This window comes from Panthera pardus, unplaced genomic scaffold (genome assembly GCF_024362965.1).
Source record: "Panthera pardus isolate Hobbes unplaced genomic scaffold, ASM2436296v1 HiC_scaffold_287, whole genome shotgun sequence".
Classification (NCBI taxonomy): Eukaryota; Metazoa; Chordata; class Mammalia; order Carnivora; family Felidae; genus Panthera; species Panthera pardus.
In genome coordinates, this window is record NW_026526862.1 from 53,883 (window position 1) to 76,201 (window position 22,319).

The 22,319-nt window shown below is 46.7% G+C and overlaps 1 pseudogene and 1 gene segment (V, D, J or C); both read left to right on the top strand.

The window, feature by feature from the left end:
• Positions 1-906: 906 nt before the first annotated feature.
• On the top strand, positions 907-13,465 carry LOC128774098 (immunoglobulin heavy variable 3-23-like). The segment is given in 3 exon segments: positions 907-1,032; positions 1,132-1,442; positions 13,409-13,465. Coding segments are annotated over 3 exon segments (414 nt in total).
• A 706-nt stretch (positions 13,466-14,171) lies between these two features.
• On the top strand, positions 14,172-16,397 carry LOC128774099 (disintegrin and metalloproteinase domain-containing protein 21-like; annotated as a pseudogene).
• The last annotated feature ends 5,922 nt before the right edge of the window (positions 16,398-22,319 follow it).

The window sequence follows — 22,319 nt, forward strand, 5'->3', positions numbered from 1 at the left end:
TATAAAGCTCCCTCCCATGTACCGAGAGGGAAGAACCATCGTTAGAACCAGAATAAAGAATACAGGGACAAGAAGGCTATGCAAAAAAACCTACTTACTTGGTGACCCCAAACTTAACTCTTGCCAAACCCAATGTTTTTTTTTGTCTGAAAGACAAAAGTGCCACCTGCTTTGTCCTTTCTCTGGGTGTCATGACATTAGGAAGGCCATGCACTTACAAAATGAAATGTATTCTCTCCTGTAGATAGGTCTTATGTCAATTGAATCCTTACACTGGCTAAATCCCAGAAAAAAAGAAGGGAAAAGCTTTCTTCTCCTACCACTGGAAGACGTAACCAGAAAAAAAGAGGGAATAAAAAAAATAAAAGACATTTAAATCAGTAAGGAGGAAGGAAAATTACTTGTTTGCAGGTGACATTGATCTTAAACATAACAAAACCCTAGAGATACCACAAAAAATATTAGAACCAGTTTTTTTAAATGAGGAAAAGAGCAGGATGCAAAATGAACAAAGAAAATAAATAAAAACAAACCACCTGTGATTCTACACACCAGCATGAAAATACATGCAAAATAAATAACAAAATTATACAAGTGAAAATGGCAGAATAAAGTATTTTGGGTTAAACTTCAAAAAGTATGTAAAATACTTGTAGAGTGAAAATGATCTATGTTGATGAAAGACCTGTAAAAATGCACACAGGACTGCAAATACACCTGTACTCACTGAATACAATTATTCATATTGTCAAAGCACCATCTACACAAACTAAACTACAAGTGCGTCCCTAACCCTGTTGTTCACTTTTAAAGAATCAAATCTAAGACTGGAGCTTGATATATATGTCAGAGCACATGCAAATGGGGTCCTCTCTATGGTGATAAAACCAGCCCATCCCAGACTCTGCAGCTGGGAGAGGAGCCCCAGCCCCCGGAGTCCCAGGTGTTCCCATTCTGTGATCAGCACAGAACACACACACCTCACCATGGAGTTTGTGCTGGGCTGGGTTTTCCTGGTTGCTCTTTTAAAAGGTAATTCATGGTGAACGAGGGACACTGAGTCTGTGAATGGATATGAGTGAAACAGTGGATGTGTGACAGTTTCCTGACCAAGATGTCTGGTGTCTGCAGGTGTCCAGTGTGACGTGCAGCTGGTGGAGTCTGGGGGAGACCTGGTGAAGCCGGGGGGGTCCCTGAGACTCACCTGTGTGGCCTCTGGATTCACCTTCAGTAGCTATGGAATGAGCTGGGTTCGCCAGGCTCCAGGGAAGGGGCTGCAGTGGGTCGCAGCAATTAGTGGTAGTGGAGGTAGCACAGACTACGCAGACTCCGTGAAGGGCCGATTCACCATCTCAATAGACAACGCCAAGAACACGCTGTATCTGCAGATGAACAACCTCAAGACCGAGGACACGGCCACATATTACTGTGCAAGAGACACAGTGAGGGGACCTCACTGGGAGCCCAGACACAAACCTCCCTGCAGGAGGGGATCAGCACCACCAGGGGGCGCACACTATGCACAATTCTGCTTTGTGTTCCCAGGCGCAGGTGCAGATGGAGGTTACAGGCATGTTTCCTGTCAGGGTCTGGGGCTTCCTCTCCACACAGCAGTTTCCCCAGGGAGCCTCCCTGGTTATATGATTCTGTGCTTACCTATTAACTCTCTGAATTAGCAACTGGGTTGTCATAGGGAAACTAGACTAACATGCACAAAGACACAGTTGTTTGCACTTGCTTACTCCGGTCCCTCAACATGAGTGAATTACAGATTTCCTGAGGCAAAACAGCTGCACTTTTACAGGATTCCCAGATGCGCTCCCTGTGCAGCCAGGACCACAGGATCCCACAGCTCCTCCTTATCCTCACCCAGCCCTTGTCCCAGTCAAACAACGTGACACTTTCTTCATAGCCCTTTGCTACTCAGGACTTTAAATGAGCTATAGCTTTATTCAATTTCTCTAAAGGAGAGACAAACAATTTCCATGTATTAGGCAAGATTCCCCTGAGGAACACAACCCAAAGGTCATTGGTTTCCATAACTAAATATGTTGAGAAGTCCCATGATCTACTGTCACAAGCTGAAGACCCAGGAAAACCAGTGACGTAATTCTTGTCTGATTCTGACTAGTGTCTAGTCTCAGAACGTGGAGAGATGATGATGTAACTCTCAGAAAAAGGGCCAGAGGAGACCAATATTCCAGTTCAAACAAGCACATGGGAAGTAAAAATGAGGGAATTCATCCTCCATCTGCATCAGATTCTATTGACAAACTTAATGGAATGGGTGGTGCCCAGGCAGAAAGAAACCATGGATGGAAATGCCAATCTCTTCTGGAACACATCACAGACATCCACAGAAACAGTAGTGAATCTGGGCACCCATGACGCAGTCAAGATAACCCATGAAGTTAATCATTAGAAGTCAACCTCCCGTAAACGTGGAGCTCAAAGACTGAAGATTTAAAAGTCAATCCCATCATTGGGGTGGAGTCTGGTGGGCACAGCAGTGCTCCTGTGGAGGAGGGCAGAGGCCCATAAGGGGAACTGTGGTCTGAGTATTCCCTGGGTCGCATGGGGAGAGAAAATTCCCTTTGTGGAGTGCATTTGGGAGACAGGGCATTGCCTCTCATAGGACAGGAGAGCTGACAGGCACCATTAAAATTCCCTGATCATTAGCACAGGAGCCTCTTCTGAGAGCAGCTAGCTGGACGCTGCCTTCTGGTTGTTCTTCACCATGTACTCCAAGCCCCTAGTGTTCATGCAACTGCCCATCTGGGGTAAACCAGCTCCAGGCACAGCACACAAAGACCCTCTCCCAGAGGATCAGTGGGTTCCCTGTCATATTGAGTTCACACAATTTGGAGTTTTCAAACCCAGCTAGAGCTCCTGAGATAAAACATAAGAGCCCTGTGCCACCAGATGTGTCAATGGCTTGGACGAAGACAGGGTGAAAGAAATTCTGATGGAAGCCTGGGACCCACAAGTGTTCTCTCTGTGTGAGGGCTTCCTGAACAGGGGAGGCTGGGAACTCCAACTCCAGGGACTAGAGAGGGAGCTGATGCCAATATTTCCTCCCACCAATCAGCATGGACAGATTTCACTCAGCAGCACAGCATCCCCAGTGCAGGCTGAGCCACTAACACCGAGCTCCACCTACTCCAGCCCCCATCAAGTGCTTGCTTACTAGGAAAGAGTGCCTGGCAACCAGACCACCACTGCACCCCTTCCTCCAAAGACCACCGTAAACCCCCACATGCACCAAGTCAGCTGATCATACAGTGACGCATATCCTCACCTCTAGGGGAGATAGGAATTAGCCTCTTTTAACAAGCAGACCAAACTCACCTAGTTAAAACTCACAACACTGGGGACAAGGTCCAACACTCCACACTGGAGGCAAGAAGAAACTCTGCAGAGGACTGTCCTGAGGGACAGAGCAGCCAAAACACGACAGCACAGTGCCACGGAACATAAAACAAATGCTTCGTGAAGTGTCAGGCCCTGGACAGTATGTGAACACTGCTCAATAAAGATACTACCCTAGAAGCAGAAAAGATAACAGGATTTTCTAAAACATTTAAGAAGGCAGAGACATAGACAACAACATGATGGAGGAACTCATCCTAAAAGAAAAAATGATAAAAGGTCATTGTGAGGGATATAATTAAAACACGTAAACTAATGTGCCTCAAACAGAATTTCTGAAAACTCTCATAATGAAACAGGATTTTCAAAAAGTATCATAAGGATGCTAGCTGTGCTTGAGGAAAATATATGAGACATGAAGGATACCCTTACTGCAAACAGAAGAGACCTAAAAACTAGTGAGGATGAAATTTTAAATGTTGTAACCGAGATGTGAAACTGATTGGATATAATGACCTCAAGGCTGAAAGAAGCAGATGAATGAGGAAGGGACATAGAAGATAAAAGTATGGGGGAAATGAAGCTGGAAAGAAGAGGAAAAGTAAAATATTGCATCACAAACATACACTTAGGGAAATCAGCAACTCCATAAACTGTAATAACATTCTTTTGAAAGGAGTCCCAAAAGAATAAGAGGGAGAAAAAGGGGATACAATTTAGCTGAGTGAATTATAGTGAAAATTTCCACAAGCTGGGGAAGGAAACAGACATCCACATCTAGGAGGCAGAGAGAACACCCATCAAAGTAAAAAATAAAATAAAAAGCAGGCCAACACTGAGAGATATCATAGGAAAATGGCAAAATATCCAGATAAAGAAAAACCATAAAAGCATCAACACAAAAGAAGTTGCTAACTAACAAGGGAAGATTAAAAAAAAAAAAAAAACTATGGCAGATGTCTCTACAGAAACCTTCATGCAAGTAGGGAGTGGCATCATATCCTCAACATGCGCAATTGAAAATTATGCAGCTAAGAATACTTTCTCCAGTAAGGCAATCATTCAGATACAAGGAGTGATAGAATTTCCCAGACAAACAAAAACCCAAGGAGTTCATGGCCTCTAAATCAGCCCTGCGAGAAATTAAAGGGGACCCTTTGAGTGGGAAAGGAAGACTAAAAGTAACAAAGACTAGAAATAAGCAGAGAAAATCTCCAGAAACAATGACTTTGGACGTAACACTATGGCACTAAGTTTATATCTATCAATAATTACCGTGAATGTACATGGGCAAAATGCTCCAATCAAAAGACATAGGATACCAGAATGGATAAAAACAAATACAAGATCCTTCTACACACTGCACACGATTGACTCATTTTCAACCTAAAACACCTGTAGATTGAAAGTGAGGGGAGGGTGAACAATTCATCATGCTAATGGACGTCAAAAGAAAGTTGTAGTACCACACTCATATCACACTAAATACTTTTCAAACCAAAGTTTGTTACAAGAGATCAGGAAGGCAGTATATCATCATGAAGGGGTCTATCCAACAAGAAGATCTGAAGCTTTAAATATTTATACCCCAAAAAGGTAAGCACTGAAATATATAACTCAATTAATAAGAAACATAAAGAAACTCAGTGATAATAGACAATAGTAATAATAGAGAACGTTAACATTCCACTTACAACAATGGAAAGACAATTTAAGCTGAAAATCAATAAGGAAACAATGGCTTTGAAAGACACATGGACTGAATGGACTTAACAGATATATTCACAACATTCCATCCTAAAGCACCAGAATACACATTCTTTTTTTTTTTTTTTAATTTTTTTTCAAAGTTGTTTATTTATTTTTGGGACAGAGAGAGACAGAGCATGAACGGGGGAGGGGCAGAGAGAGAGGGAGACACAGAATCGGAAACAGGCTCCAGGCTCCGAGCCATCAGCCCAGAGCCTGACGCGGGGCTCGAACTCACGGACCGCGAGATCGTGACCTGGCTGAAGTCGGACGCTTAACCGACTGCGCCACCCAGGCGCCCCATACACATTCTTTTTGAGTGCGCATGGAACATTCTCCAGAACAGATCACATACTATGTCACAAATCAGCCCTCTACAAGTACAAAAAGACTGAGATCATTCCATGCGTATTTTCAAACCACAACACTATGAAACTTTAAGTCGACCACAAGAAAAATTTGGGCAACACCACCAAAACATTAGGTTAAAGAACATTGTAGTAAAAGCTGAATGAGATTTTCAGGAAATTACAGAAGCAATAAAAAATACATGGAAGCAAATGAAAATGAAAACATGCCAGTTCCAAACCATCTGGATGCAGCAAAGTTGATGGAAGAGTGAAATATATAGCAGTACAGGCCAAACTCAAGAAAGAAGAAAGGTCTCAAACACACAACCACTTTACAACTAAAGAAACTAGGAAAAGAACAACAAATGAACCCTAAAGCCAGCAGGAACAGGTAAACAAAAAAGATTAGAGAAGAAATAAATGATATAGAAACAAAGAAAAACAGTAGAACAGATGAATGAAACTATAAGCTGGTTTCTGTAAGAATAAATAAAAATGAAAACCCATGGGCAGACTTGGCAAAAACAAAAGAGAAAGGACGAAAGTAAATATAATCAGAATTTGAGAGGAGACATCGCGACTGACACCACAGAAATACATCTATGAGACAATAGTTTGGCGATTTATATGTCAACAAATTGGGCAATCGGGAAGAAATGGATAAATTCCCAGAATAATGAAGACTACCTAAACTGAAAAAGGAAGAAATAGAAAACGTGAACAGACTGATAATGAGCAAAGAATTTGAATCATTAATCAAAAATCTACTGACACACAAAAATCCAGGGCCAGATAGGTTCACAGGTGAATTCTACCAGATATTTAACAAGAGTGTGAAATATTCTATTTAAGTAGAATAGAATATTCCTGTCTTCACAAACTGTTCCAAATAATAGAAATGGAAAGAAAACTTCCAAATTCATTCTACAAGATGAGTATGATCACAGCTGGAATTCAAACCACAGCTGCACTTCCCAACTCCACTGTGCCCACACGTCATGGGCAGCTTGTCCAGACACCTGCACAAGAACCCAGGTTGGCCTCAGCAGGGACCCACATCTGCAGAACTGGAAAGTGTGGACAGTTGACGCTTCCTGAGAAGCTCTGGATTTCCTTCCCCGACTTACTGTCTCAGCTCCCTTGCTTCCTTTCCTGTCTCTTGAAGAGAACCATGTCCCCTGTTAGTGGTTCATGAAAGTGAGGGGCTAGATGTTCTATAAACATTCAATATGACAGGTAACATATAAGGGGACAAAAAAAAAACCCATATGATGCAGCCTCTCTCGCGGCTCCTATCACCCAATGTGGTAGAGTACAAATAAACCTAAGTATTCATTTGGTCAAAAATTGCACAGCACGTTGGGAAAGTATTAAGAGATGAGAAGCCTGGAAGAATTTCACAAATGCAGATATGAGCTCCCCTTGGAAGGAAGAAGAAAAATTACAGTCCCAAACACGCAAGAGTAAAATAATTTTAGGAAATGATACAAGAGCTTCAATGCATTCTATTCATGAAGTGTGTAAAATTGGCAATGCAAAAAATGGATTTTGAGGGTTTCACATAGAATTGCGAAGGAAAAATTGTGTCAAGAACTCAGTTGTGTGCACAGAGCTCAGCGGCTCCTGAGACATATAGAAAGCCCACCACCTGAAAAGGTAAACGTGTTTTTGGACCCCAGGAGCATATCTATGAAATCTGATGAGCAGTCTGGCCAAAGAGACACAGAATGGCAACTCTTGTGAAATTTGAACTTCAATTTCCTATATTTCCACTTAATTTCCATATATTAGGAAAAACCATGCCACGAAAATGATTTGCTAGAGTCTATAAATTTAAAAACAAACGACAAAACTCTAAGTCACCAGAGACCAAATAGGGAACATGTCAACATTGAGAGAAACCAGAAAAAAAAACAAGACTTTTAGTTACATTGTAAGTCAAGAAATCAGTGGGGTGCCTGGATGGTTGAGTCAGTTAAGTGTCTCACTTCAGCTCAGGTCTCGGTGTCACAATTTGAGGGTTTGAGCCCCGTGGTCAGGCCCTATGCTGACAGCTCAGAACCTGGAGCCTGCTTCAGATTCTGTGTCTCCCTCTCTCTCTGCTTTTCCCCGCTCACGTTCTGTCTCTCTCTCTCTCTCTATCAAGAATAAACATTTTGAAAAAATATTAGTCATAAGCAATCAATCATCAAGAAAAGGAAAACTATAGCTAAGAACACAAGACCCATAAAAAGAAATGGTATAAATAGACTTTGAGAAAATCAATTCCGCTTATCTGCCCACGTGAATACCAATAGTAAGATAAGTTACAGAGTAAGAGACAACATTCACAAATTGCATAACCACCAAGGGACCTGCATCTTGAATATGCTAAGAACCCTCAACAGTCAATAGGAAAAAAGGAAACAAACCTCCATCAAACAAGCACACCCTTGTGTAGTAGACATCCTATCCTTGAGGTTATAGACACATTAGTTACTGACTGGAGAAGACTCTTCACACCATCGACTGTCAGGGAAATTCAAATCAAGAATGCAACAGATGCCCTATACACACATCCCAATGTCTCAGGTAGGAACAACTCTGACAACAACATCCAGGTGAGAATCCAGCATACGTGGGGCCTCAAACAATGCAGGAAGGATTGACAAGCAAACACCAGCTCTGGAAAACCATTGGCTGTTGCTTATGAAATTATACATGGATGACTTAAAAAGGAACCTGGAAATACCACTCCCGAGTATTTGTCCCTGAAGAATGAAATCCCATGCTCAGAAAATAAATGGTGTGTAAATATTTACAGCATCTTTCTTAGTGTTAGAAGCTCAGAATAAGGCAAAAGTCTTTCTAAATATAAAGGAATAAACCAACTACGAAACTTCCATCAATGGGATGCTTTGCCAGAGAACTGTGACACTATTGATGCACACCTGAAATCAGGTGAACCTCAAAGACATGATGTGGAGGGAAGGGCGGTAGTCCCATAATTACAGAGGTGGTGTGACCTGGGACATTCACACAGCCAGACCATGGTGACAGTGGTTTGGTTGGGCATTCCTTATCTCTTTCTTTCCCAAACCACATGATGAGATACTCTGCTTCATTTGACAGCACTCCTATGTTCAACCACCCTCTGATGTATGGAGTCTCCACAGACTGAACCCTACAACCTCGGACTCCTCTGAATGGAGAGTTGTTGAGATCATACTCTGATGTGTGTTCTGACAGGAGCTGTTCCCTCCACTGTCCCTGGCTCTGGCGCTCTCCTGCAGGTCAGGGGGAGTAGGTTAGGAATCCTCCACTGAAACCATCTGTCTCCTGCACCTCACTCTCCCACAACATGAGGCCCAGACCTTCTTCCTCACACTTAGCTGGAAATGAAGTCAGTTCTATAGGAACAGATTTGCTCCTTGGATTAGAGGATTACTCCATCTCCCCCTTACCCTGGGCAATACTCTGGGCAAAGGTCTGCAGCTGCAGGGCGTGTCGGGGACAAACAGGATTCCAAACAGTTTGGAAACTGAGGGCTCTGTTTAGGGGTGGCTGGCAGCTTCACTGCCTTGTGGCTTGCTTGTCCTGGTGGCATGAGACTCCTGCCATACAAGTCAGGTCTGGGGTGATCAGGTTCCCAGCATCCCTAGTGGACTGTGCCCAGGGCAGAGCTTCCTTTCTGGGAGTGGGGCTGCCAACAATGAGTGAGTCGCACATCTCAGTGGCACCTGCTGGGGCTTGGCCTCAACAGCAAACAGCTTAGGGTCCCTGACATCCTGTCCCTCTGGGAAAGAGTCCTCTGAACAGGAGCTGGTCACCGGGAACCGTGTGTATTGGCTACAACAGTCTGGAGGGGAGATTGCAGTCAGGCTCAGGGGCACATGCCTATAGTCACAGTTACTTGCACTGGAGTTTCTTCTTGCTGATCTGGGGTGGGAAAGGAAAAGAACATACCTTAGTTCAAATAGTCTAGGTATTCTTTCTGGTAGTATATTTTCTGCAATAAATGCTTCTTCATGGGCTGTATGCCAACATGGCCATTTGCAGGCACTATAAATACATTATTTGAGTTTTTCTTCAAATTCCAGTGAGTTAACATGCAATGTACTATTACTTTCAGGTGTAAAATATAGTGATTCAACATTGCAATACAGCACCCAGTGTTCGTGATGAGCGCTCCCCTTAATCCCCATCAACTACCTCCCCATCCCTCCACACACCCTCCACATACTCCCCAGGGTAACCATCAGTTTTTCCCCTATAGTTAAGTATCTGTTTCGTGGGGCTTACGTGGTTCCATGGGTTAGGCCCACGACTCTTGATCTGGGCTCTTGTCTTGATCTCATCATTCCTGAGATCGAGCCCCACTTTGGTTTCTGCACTGACAGCACGACGTTTCCTTGGGATTCTCTTCCCATCTGCCTCTGCCCCACCTCCCATTCTCTCTCTAAATAAATAAGTGAACATTGAAAAACTCGCCTATTTCTTGGTTTGCCTCTTCTCTCTTATTTGTCCCTTTGCCCATTTGTTGTTTCTTAAATTCTACATATGGATGAAATCATGTATTTGTCTTTCTCTGACTTATTTCCGTAAATATAATACTCTCTAGGCCCATCCCTGTCCTTAACAATAGCTAATGTCATTCCTTTTGCGGCTGAGAAATATTCCAGTGTTCGTGGACGGGGTTATGTAGATATACCACGTATTCTATACCCATTCATCAATCAATGCATACTTCGGCTGGGTTGTTTCCATAGCTGGGCTGTTTGTGACATAGCTGCTATAAACAGAGAGGTACAATTCCCTTAAATTAGTATTTTTGTATCCTTTGGGTAAATACCTAGTAGTGCATTTGTTCTATCGTAACGTAGTTGTATTTTTAGCTTTCTAAGGAACCTCCATGCTGTTTTCCATAGTGGCTGTGCCAGTGTGCATTCCCACCAGCACCTCCAAAAGGATCCTCTTTCTCTGCATCCTCACCAACACCTGTTGTTTCTTGTGCTGTTGAGTTCAGCCTTTCTGACCAGTGTGAGTTGATATTTCATTGTAGTTTGGATTTATATTTCCCTGATGAGGAGTGATGTTGACCATCTTTTCATGTGTTTAGTGACAATCTGTAGGTCACATTTGGAAAAATGCTTATTCATGTCTTCTGGTCATTTTTTAATAGGATTATTCAGTTCTGGAGTTGAACTTTATACCATATATAGAAACCTTAAAGACTCCACCAAAAAAACCCCGCTAGAACTGGTACAGTAAACCTGTAAATTTGTAGCATACAAAATCAACATATAGAAATTTGTTACATTTCTATACACCAATAATGAAGCAGGAGAAAGAGAAATCAAGGAATCAATCCCATTTAAAATTACACCAAAACCATAATATACTAGAAATAAACCTAAGTAAAGAGGTACAAGATCTGTACTCTGAAAAGTCTGGGACATTTATGGAAGAAATTGAAGAAAACACAAAGAAATGGAAAATATATTCCATGCACATGGATCAAAAGAAAAATCATTGTTAAATGACAATACTATCCAAAGCAATCTAGACATTCAATGCAAATAATTCAATTTCCTGTCAAATAATACCAGCTTTTTTCCCAGAGCTAGAAAAAATAACTCTAAAATTATCATGGAACCACAAAAGACCCCAAATAACCAAAGATCTTGAAAAAGAAAAAAATCTGGAGGCATCACAATTCTGGGTATCAAGCTATATTACAATGCTGTAGTCATCAAGACAGGATGATACTGGCAAAAAAAAAAAAAAACATAGATTAATGGAAAAGATTAGAAAACCCTGAAATGGACACATCACTATATGATCAACTAATCTTTGACAGAGCAGGAAAGACTATCAAATGGAAAAAGTCCCTTCAAAAACTGGTGTTGAGAAAACTGGACAGCATCGTGAACTTGTAATGAACCTGGACCACTTTCTTACAGTACACACCAAAATAAATACAAATTGAATGAAAGACCTAAATGGGAGACAGGAAACCATCAAAATCCTAGAGGACGACACAGGCACCAACCTCTTTGACCTTGGCCAGAACAAGTTCTTACTAGACATGTCCCCAGAGGCAAGGGAAACAATAGCAAAAATAAACTATTGGGATCTCATCAAGATAAAAAGCTTCTGCACAGCAAAGAACAAATCAACAAAACTAAAAGGCAACTGACAAAATGGGGGGAGATATTTGTATGACATCTCAGACAATGGGTTAGTATCCAAAATCTATAAAGAACTTACCAAACTCAACACTCAAAAAACAAATAATCCAAAAAAAAAAAAAACAAAAACAAATAATCCAGTGAAGAAATGGGCAGAAGACATGAATACATATTTTTCCAAAGAAGACATCCAGATGGCAAAAAGACACGAATAAAGATGCTCAACAACACTCTTCATCAGTGAAATATAAAGCAAAACCACAATGAGATACCAACTCACACCTGTCACAATGACTAATATTAACAATTCAGAACACAAAAAATGTCAGCAAGGATGCAGAGAAAGCGAAACCCTTTCACACTGTTGATGGTAATGCAAACTGGCACAGCCACTCTGGAAAACAGTGTCGAGATTCCTCAAAAAATGAAAAACGGAACTATCCTGTGATCAAGCAATTGCATTTATCCAAGGATACCAAAGGTATCCAAAGGATGCCAAAATGCTGATTCGAAAGGGCACGTGCATCCCAATCTTTATGGCAGCCTTATCAACAAAAAACAAATTGTGGAACAGCCCAAATATTCATCAACACATGAATGCATAAAGAAGAGGTGGTAAATATATACAATGCAATATTACTCAGGCATCAAAAAGAATGACATCTTGCCAATTACAATAATGTGGATGGAACTACAGTGTATTATGCTAAGTGGAACAAGTCAGTCAGAAAAAGTCAAATATCCTATGATTTCACACATTAGTGGAATATAAGAAACACAACATACAGAAAGGAAAAATAAAATAAATCAAAACAGAGAGGGAGGAAACCAGAAGACACTCTTAAATACAGAGAACAAACTGAGGGGAAGTGGGGGAGGTGGGCTAAATGGCATGTGGCCATTAAGGAGGGCACTGGGTGAAATGAGAACTGGGTGTTATATGTATGCGATGGTTCTCTACATTCTACCCCTAAAATGAGTACTACGCTGTATGTTAACAGATTGAATTTACATTAATATAATACAAGAAAATTATATATAGAGAGAGACTGCCTCAAAATAGCAAGCTTCTGCACAGTGAAGGAAACAATCAACAAAACAAAAAAGCAACCTATGGAATGGAAGAAGATATCTGTAAATGACATATTCTCAGGGTTAGTTTCCAAAACGTATAAGTTTTTTTTAATTGTTTTCAAATTATCAGTAGAGTGTGTCCATGCAGTTCAGCACACTGTTGTGTGAGAAGCAAAACTCGTGTCTTCCACTTTTATATTGTGGTAAGATCTCACTGAAAATGAGACCCACACTCTTCACAAAATTTTAACCATACATTACAGTATTGATAATTACAGGGGTAATGATGTGGAGACCCCTTTAAAACTTGTCATCTTGCATAACACAAAATCATAGCCCTTGAGATCTACTCCTCATTGACCCTCCCTGCCAGGCCCTGGCAACTGCCATTCCACTCTCCATTTCATTGTTATCAAAACCCAAATTCAGCTGCCTGTTGCTGGAAAGGTCAATGTTCAAAGTTTTAGTTTGGGTGGCAAAGGAATTTGAGCTATATTCAGAAGGCCAGCCACTGGGGAAAAGGCAAACTCTTGTCCAAACGCCACCTCTGAGGTTTCTCCCTGACCCAGGGCGTTTTAAAGCAGTAGAGGGTACTTAAACAAGCAAGGCAGTGCCATGGTCAAAACCATCTTTTGATCATGGGCAGACTCCATGGTGCAAGCTGCCAAAGTAACCTCAACTCCCCTCCATCTCCAGCTGAAGAGGGAACCAAACTACATGAGACTGCCAGAGGCCAGGAAAGAACCCCCATAAGGGATTAGAGGAGAAAACCCCTGGGGCTCACACATGGTCAGCAGTACTTTCTGTTCTCCCCAGCTGGCATAAGAAAATACTAAAATACAACCTTGTAGTTCACCAATCATCACTCAGAATACTGACAAATGTTTTCCTCAGTGAACTCAGAGGAACCTTCAAAGCAAAAACCAAAAGGATCAAATGGCTTGCAAACTAATAGCCAAGGAGAATAAGACACACAAAACTACAAAGAGATTTTTAGCATCACCCCTAAAGGTAAAATTGACAATGTTTACCTCCGCATCACAAGGAAGCAAAGCAGTGGTCTCTGTAATGAGAAAAAGTAGTCATCCAAAGAAAGTGACCCAGCAGTACCACAGGACATGGATTTGATAGAGAAGTTAAGGGTGATATAACTGCATAGCCCATATGCAAGTAGCTGGAGGAAAGATTGAAGGTGTTGACTAGAGCCATGCCTCTGGGTCCAAATCCCTACCCATGTCCATGTGACCACTCTTGACCATGGCCCACCTGCCCCTCCCACATCCACCCCAGCCGAACTGATGTGCAGGGTCACCCAATGCCACACCCTGGGACTGTTGCCGAACCCCACAGGGGGCCCCCAGGTGCAGGGTGCTGGCCACCTGGCACAGCCCTCTATTCTGTCTGATGGTCTAGACCTGGCTTTGCTGAGGATCCTCCATTTATCCATTCTCACTGGCAGATGTCTCTGAGCAGGGGCATGAGGCTGGCAGAGGGCCAGGTCACCCTGAGGGCGCCCCTCTTGCTCTTTGCACTCTGGGCAGTGCTGGCTCCTGTGCAGGGTTCTCAAGGGCATCCCTCATGGTGCTACATCTCCTCTGAGATAGTAATTCCCAAGAAGGAGCCACACCACAGCAAGGGCATTCAGATGCCTGGCTGTCTGTCCTATAGCCTGCGTTTTGGGGCAAGAGACATGTTATGTACATGCGGCACAAGAAACTCTTTTGGTCCAGACTCTGCTGATGATGACTCAGGATGCTCAGGGAGCCTTGCAGGTGGACTACCCCTTCATGCCTCCAGACTGTTACTACCTCAGCTACCTGGAGGAGATTCCTTTTTCCATGGTCACAATTGACACAGGCTATGGCAGCCTTGAAGATATCATGAAGTTGGATTAACTTGCCTATGATATGAGACCCCTCGGTGGTTTCCAATGGTTTGAACACTTTGTTTCTCACATAGTCGCAGACATCTGTGCAATGGGACCTACTTATAACCTGGGATATAAGGAGGACAGGGGACCCCCTGTTCCTCAAGGAAATGCCAGTGCAGCCCCAAGGATCTCTAGTAAGTTCTGTTCATCCCATCACAGAATTTTCAAAGGACTTGCTTTCAGTTTCAAAACAATGTATAGTGTGTTAACCACGTGGAAAAAAGTGCCCAATTCCTAGTAAGGCTAGTTAGCTTAATTGAGTCCATATTTCATGCTATTGATGTAAGTTATTGGTTTCATGGTCATTTATAGTGAGAGACATCAAGCTCACACAGGCAATTATGTGTTGCATCAGAGCCCCTTTTTTTTCCTCTTCAATAGTATGAGTGAAAGTATTTTCGATTTCTTAAAACACATTCACCCTTAATGTGGTTTGAGATGGGCCCCATGAGGTTCATGGCAGTCCAGTTGTATATTCTATATGCCATCCACCAATGGCTTATATGCCATCATTCTGGGTTATTTAGGCAGACATTATTTACTCTTTTCTGTCATACCAACGCATCAGATGGCAAGAAATTGTGGCTTGTGCATTGACACTGATGAATGTGCTTGCCAAAAAAGGTCCAGCTGCTTTAGGACCCAACTAACTGGTATAATGGAAGCTTTCAGTAACTGTTCCTTCATTCATATGCAGCACATAATGAATTGTGGAATAGGCAAGTGCATGTTCAACACTGAACTGGTGCATTTAAATAAAAGCCTGACCCACTATCATTATGGAAACTACATAGTGGATCCAGGAAAGCAGTGTGACTGCGGCTCATTCAACCAGTGCTACAGCAATCTAGGCTGTATGCGTGATTGTATCTGAACCCCTGGGGGCAAATGGAATACAGGCAGATGCTATACAGACTGCACCAACTCCGCTGCTTGGACACCCTGCAGACCAATTCAAAATATACGTGATCTTCCAGAGTTCTGCCATGGGGTGACCTTGGCGTACCCTGTGACTTCCATATGCAAGATGGAACCGGGTGCACTGAAGAGGGCTGCTGCTATCATGGAAACTGCACTGACCGCACTATTCACTGCCAAGAAAGCTGTGGCAGAAATTCTGGGAAAGGTGAAGATGTCTGCTATACCATAAATCACAAAGGCAGCCGACATGGACACCGCAGAACACCCCGGGGAAGTCAACGCTGAACCTGTTCCCCTACAGGCGTGCCGTGTGGAAGGCTGCAGTGTAGGAATGTCACACATCTCCCTCAGCCGCAAGAACATGTTGGATTCCATCTGTCTGAGATCCAGGGTTCTGATGTTTGGGGCTGGGTTAACAGAGTAGCACAGGAACAACCCAGATTCCTCATGTGAGAACGGGTACTTCCTGTGCTTCTGGATAGTTCTGTTGGGACACCTACTGCACTGGCAGTGGGGCTCAGCTTAATTATGACTGTATCCCAGAGAATTGCAGTCACAGAGGGATGTGCAACCATAACAGGAACTGCCACTGCCACACAGGCTGGGATCCTCCATGGTGCACGGACAAGGCACTGGTGGGAGCACAGACTGTGGACCCCTCCCAGAAGAATTCAGCCAGTCAGGCAAAGTCATGAATCCATGGTATATCTCAGAGTGGGTTTTGGTCACATTTATGCCATAATGGCTGCATTCCTTTTTGTTGTTTCTGGAAATGTCAGAACTATAAACACAGAGAAAGTTAAGGAAGAGATTTTTGGAGAAGACAATCCATAATTTAGCCTCCAGACCCCTGAACAACTATACACAATGCATCTCGTGCATCTGTAAAAACACAGTATTGAGGCGGCACAGCTGACATCCACGTTTCCAAGGGTCTGCGGGAGACACAGGGGTCCTCAGGCACATCACAGCTCTGACACCAGGTCTCTCATGGGTCACCGACCAGCACTCTGAAATAAAACTTGAAAACTGCATGCTTCTGGCTTTTATGTAGTTTTTAAGCCTGTAAGAGCCCAAACTGAGCCTTAGTTTCTGGGAAGAGGACCTGAGTCAGAGCTGTGTCTTGAGCGGAAGTGTCTGGTTCCAGAATTAAGAGAAGTTGACACAAGCTCCTTTATTGGCAACTTCATGAGTTTTCTCCAAAACTACGCTGTTGTGGACTGAAAAGTTTCTCATTCTCCAGGTAATCTGTCTTCCCCCAGTCCCATGTGGGCTCAGGATAATGGAGGGCTACCACCCACCCATACTACCTGTGCACACGGGCGTGTCTGCGGGCTGTGAGGGAAGGGGACTGGCATTAGGTTCCACTAGCCCAAGCTGTGCCTCTCTGGAGAGCAAATTTCCAAATGTGGGAGACTGAGACCATGAAGCTGAAAGGAGCACCCCATACATCAATCAGAAAGGTAGGCACAAGTGTCTATGGATGACTCTGGCATCCAGAGGGAGACCGGGAAAGGTGAATCCCTGCTCTCTTTCTCTTGCCTACTTTTCAGTGAGTTTAACCGTAGATAAGAATCTGCCTAGGGTTCCCACTTTGGTTTCCCAAGCACCTTCTAGAATAACACAGAGGTGAGCCTGTGAAAGTTAGCGAATTCAGCCCCATCCGCTCCCAAGAAATCCTGTACTTGCTACCCTGTTTTCTATGTCCTGATCATTGCGAATGTGGGATGGAGGCCTGCCCTTCCCTGGGTCCTTGTGCCCTCTTGTTCTGGGCTCTGTAAGTCATAAATCCTGTGCTTCCATTTCCTTTGTTGGGGGTGTACTGAAACCCCACCTTCAGTCACAAGGGGCCCGCACATCTCATGTACCCCAAACGAGAGCTCAGATACCTAGGGAGCTGCCTGTCACCCACTGTGACTTGCTGTTGCCACTTCCTTCAGCAGGTCACAGTCTTCATGTTCTTAATTCAGTCCAGAAGCTGAGGTCCCACAATACATTTATCCTCAAGGATGGGATTGGGAGCCTAGCTGATGCCCCCCTACAATGCCTTAGACCTAATAATGGCTCACTCATTCCTCACCCTCACGTCTCAGCTGCTGTGGGAAGGAGCTGGTGCTTGCTGGTGGTCTGTAGCTTTGATTTGGGCTTATGCCAGGTGTTGCCAGAAACCCTCACCCTAAATTATCAGTGCCATAAAAGGTCAGACTCCCTGCAGAGACCAACAAGCAGGCACCAGTCTGGGGGTACAGGGGTGTGTATTTCCTATTCACCTCCAAAGGAGGTGGACACCGAGAACAGTGTTCCTAGATTAGTGTCGAAGAAGAGGCCAGCTGCTTGGTCCACTGTGTTGCGGCCAGCACCATGGTGTTGTGCTTGATTAGTCAGCCCTAGCTAGTCATGGAGGCAAATCTACAAGGAGCATCATGGCACCCAGGGTGGAGGTCTTGGCCAAGGCAAGCTCCCCCTAGTGGCTGCAATCCTCGCTGCTGTCGCCAATGGCTCCCCACCTGTCAGGTATTGGGTGGGACACCTCAGTGTGGGAGGCCACAGAACATGACTCTGGGAAGAAATAACTTCTATCCCAGATTTTCCCTGTCACGATCCACTACACCTACATGTCCAAGGACCAGCGTGAGAGATAGAAATGGTGACAGGCACTATACCATCATGGAAATGCAAGGCTTCCTAGAATCATTTGTCCAAAGGGAGGGAGACAAGGACACTGATTGGCTTTTGTGGGTCTTCGTCATTGGCTCCGAGCTGTTGCTTACAGCACTTGACATAATGCAGTCGCTGGATTGGTCCAAGACCGCCAAAGTCATCATTCACTGAAAAACTCAAAGTATCCACAGCCTGTTTACAGAGACACCCTAGAGGAGCCTCCAGACTTTTCACTCTATCAAAAGACCATGACAAGCACACCAAGGCACAGGACAGGAGACACAGACAAAAAAGGGGGAAGGCTCTGAGGAAGACGCTCCCCAAGCCCCCAGAGCCCACAGAGGTAGGAAGAAAGAAGCTCTGATTCCTGAGACTTGAATTTTTATGGCATGGCAGCACAGGCCCACTGGGAGAGGTCAAGCCCAGGTGACGCCATCCACCTCTAAGATAGAATGGGGACAATTCAAAGAGTGTGGGGTTTTTGTTTTTTGTTTTTGCCTTGTGTCATGCGCCCAAGATCCTTGACCATTTCCAACCTGGAGGAGAGGCCCTTGACAACACCATCTAAGGAGCTCTTCATGAAGGACCACCCTGACCTTAAGTCTGTGCCATTACATTCACAGTGGGGGAACAGGACGACACAGGTTCCTGTCCACGTGACAAGAACCTGATCTCCTCAGGACCCACTGTGGAGAATTTGGGCATAGGAGGGCATGCATCCATGCTGATAAGAACCGGTTTCATCAGGACCCCCTGTGGAGGATTCCAGAGGACGAGGGCCCAGGTCCACACCGAAAAGAACCCGGTTTCGTCAGGACCCGCTGTGGAGGATTCGGGAGGACCCGGGCCGGCGTCCACACAGACAAGGACCCGGTCTCCTCAGGACCCACTGTAGAGGATTCAGAGGGACGTGGCCCTGCGTCCACACTGACAAGAACGCAGTCTCCAAAGGACCCGCTGAGAAGGATTCGGGAGGACGAGGGCCCGCGTCCACACCGACAAGAACCTGGTCTCCTCAGTTCCCGCTGTGGAGACTTCGGGGAGACGAGGGCCCGTGTCCACACCGACAAGAACCCGGTTTCGTCAGGAACCGCTGTGGAGGATTCGGGAGGACCTGGGCCGATGTCCACACAGACAAGAACCCGGTCTCCTCAGGACCCACTGTGGAGGATTCAGGGGGACGTGGCCCTGCGTCCACACTGGGGGACGTGGCCCTGCGTCCACACTGACAAGAACCCGGTCTCCTCAGGACCCGCTGTGGATACTTTGGGGAGACGAGGGCCCGTGCCCACCCCGACAAGAACCCGGTGTCGCAGGACCCACTGTGGAGGATTCAGGGTGACGTGGCCCCGCGTCCACACTGACAAGAACCCGGTATCCTCAGGACCCGCTGTGGAGGATTCAGAGGGACGTGGCCCTGCGTCCACACTGACAAGAACCCGGTCTCCTAGGGCCCACTGTGGAGGATTCAGGGGGACGTGGCCCCGCGTCCACACTGACAAGCACCCGGTCTCCTCAGGACCAGCGGTGGCGGATTCAGGGGTACATGACCCGGCGTACACGGACAAGAACCTGGTCTCCTCAGGACCCACTGTGGAGGATTCGAGAGGACGAGGGCCAACATCCAAACCTACAAGAACCCGGTCCCCTCAGGACCGGCGGCAGAGGATTCGGGAGTATGAGGGCCCGTGTCCACGCTGACAAGAACCAGTTTCATCAGGACCTGCTGTGGAGACTCTGTGTGGACCAGGGCCCATGTCCACACCGACAAGAACCCGGTCTCTTCAGGATCCATTGTGGAGACTTCGGGCGGACAAGGTCCCGTGTCCACACCAACAAGAATCCGGCTTTTCAGGACCCGCTATGGAGGATTCGGGAGGACCTGGACCTGCGTCCACACGGACAAGAACCCGGTCTCCTCAGGACCCGCTGAGGAGGATTCGGGAAGACGAGGGCCCGTGTCCACACTGACAAGAACCCAGTCTCCTCAGGACCCGCTGTGAAGGATTCAGGGGGACGTGGCCCCGTGTCCACACAGACAAGAACCCGGTGTCCTCACAACCCGCTGTGGAAACTTCGGGTGGACGAGTGCCCACGTCCACACGGACAAGAACCCGGTCTCCTCAGGACCCACTGTGGAGGATTCAGGAAGACGTGGCCCTGCGTCCACACTGACAAGAACCCGGTCTCTTCAGGACCCACTGTGGAGGATACAGGAGGAGGTGGCCCTGCGTCCACACTGGGGGACGTGACCCTGCGTCCACACTGACAAGAACCCGGTCTCCTCAGGACCCGCAGTGGCGGATTCAGGAAGACGTGGCCCCGCGTCCACACTGACAAGAACCCAGTCTCCTCAGGACCCATTGTGGAGGATTCAGGGGGACGTGGCCCCGCGTCCACACTGACAAGAACCCGCTCTCCACAGGACCTTCTGTGGAGACTTCGGGGGGATGAAGGCCCGTGTCCACACCGACAAGAACCCGGTTTCGTGAGGACCCGCTATGGAGGATTCAGGGGGACGTGGCCCCGTGTCCACACAGACAAGAACCCGGTGTCCTCACGACCCGCTGTGGAGACTTCGGGTGGACGAGTGCCCACGTCCACACGGACAAGAACCAAGTCTCCTCAGGACCCACTGTGGAGGATTCAGGGGGACGTGGCCCTGCGTCCACACTGGGGACGTGGCCCTGCGTCCACACTGACAAGAACCCGGTCTCCACAGGACCTTCTGTGGAGACTTCGGGGAGACGAGGGCCCACGTCCACACCAACAAGACCCGGTTTCGTCAGAACCCTCTGTGGAGGATTCGGGAGGACTTGGGCCTGCGTCCACACAGACAAGAACCCGGTCTCCTCAGGACCCACTGTGGAGGATTCAGGGGGACGTGGCCCCGCGTCCACACTGACAAGAACCCGGTCTCCTCAGGACCCACTGTGGAGGATTCAGGGGGACGTGGCCCCGCGTCCACACTGACAAGAACCCGGTCTCCTCAGGACCCACTGTGGAGGATTCAGGGGGACGTGGCCCCGCGTCCACACTGACAAGAACCCGGTCTCCTAGGGCCCACTGTGGAGGATTCAGGGGGACGTGGCCCCGCGTCCACACTGACAAGAACCCGGTCTCCTAGGGCCCACTGTGGAGGATTCAGAGGGACGTGGCCCTGCGTCCACACTGGGGGACATGGCCCCACGTCCACACTGACAAGAACCCGGTCCCCTCAGGTCCCGCCAAGGGAGGAGCAGGCGAGGAGAAAGCCAGGCCCCGGGAAGAGGAGCTTCCGGAACCTGGAGGCTGAGGGGGGCGCTGTTCGCCAGACCCTGGGGGGAAAGGACCCTGCGCGGCTTCGTGCGCCTTGACACTGTGTCCCCCGCGGGGCTTACCTCACCGGCGCCGGGCGGCGGGGCCGCGCGGCCGTGTTCCTGCTCCGCGCCCACTCGGTTCCCGCCGCTGCCTCATGCGGTTCGCGGTCCAGGAGCGGGCTCCCCTGGCGGAGCTCGCACTCCCGCCGCTCTGGCCTCGCGGGTCCCTTCGGCCTCCGCGCGGGGCGGGGTGTCCCTTCCGAGTCTGCGACGGCGCCGTGGGGACTTCTGTGAGACACCCCGGAGCTGCAGATGGCTCCGGGCAGGACAGACGTGCTCACAGGGGCGGTTCCTCCGCGGCCAGGAGCACAGAGCAGCTCTCCGCCCCCGTGCGTCTTCCTGCGTTTCTGTCCCCAGTGCCCTGTCCTGGGACAGCAGGCCTGCCACCTCCTTGCTGAGATTTCCTCTGGGGCACGTCGTTCCTTCCGCCGCGGTTGCAAATGGCACCGTCTCTTCCTTTCTCTTTCCGACGGGTCGTCAGGAGCGTGCAAACGTGCACGTGGAGTGTGTGTGCTGCTCTCCTATCCTGCGAGTGTCCTCGTTGCTCCTTCCGTTGCCCTTGGAAATAACGTCGCCAGTTATGTTACCAGCCAAAGTGGGTTTCTTCAGGAGTAGCGGAGAATTGCCATCCGGGCCCAGCAAGCTGTGGCAAAACCGCGGCCGAACGGGGAGCACACGGAGAGGAACGCTGTTTCGCGGAGAAGAGGAAGTTGGGAGCGTGGTTTTGAAGCGAAGT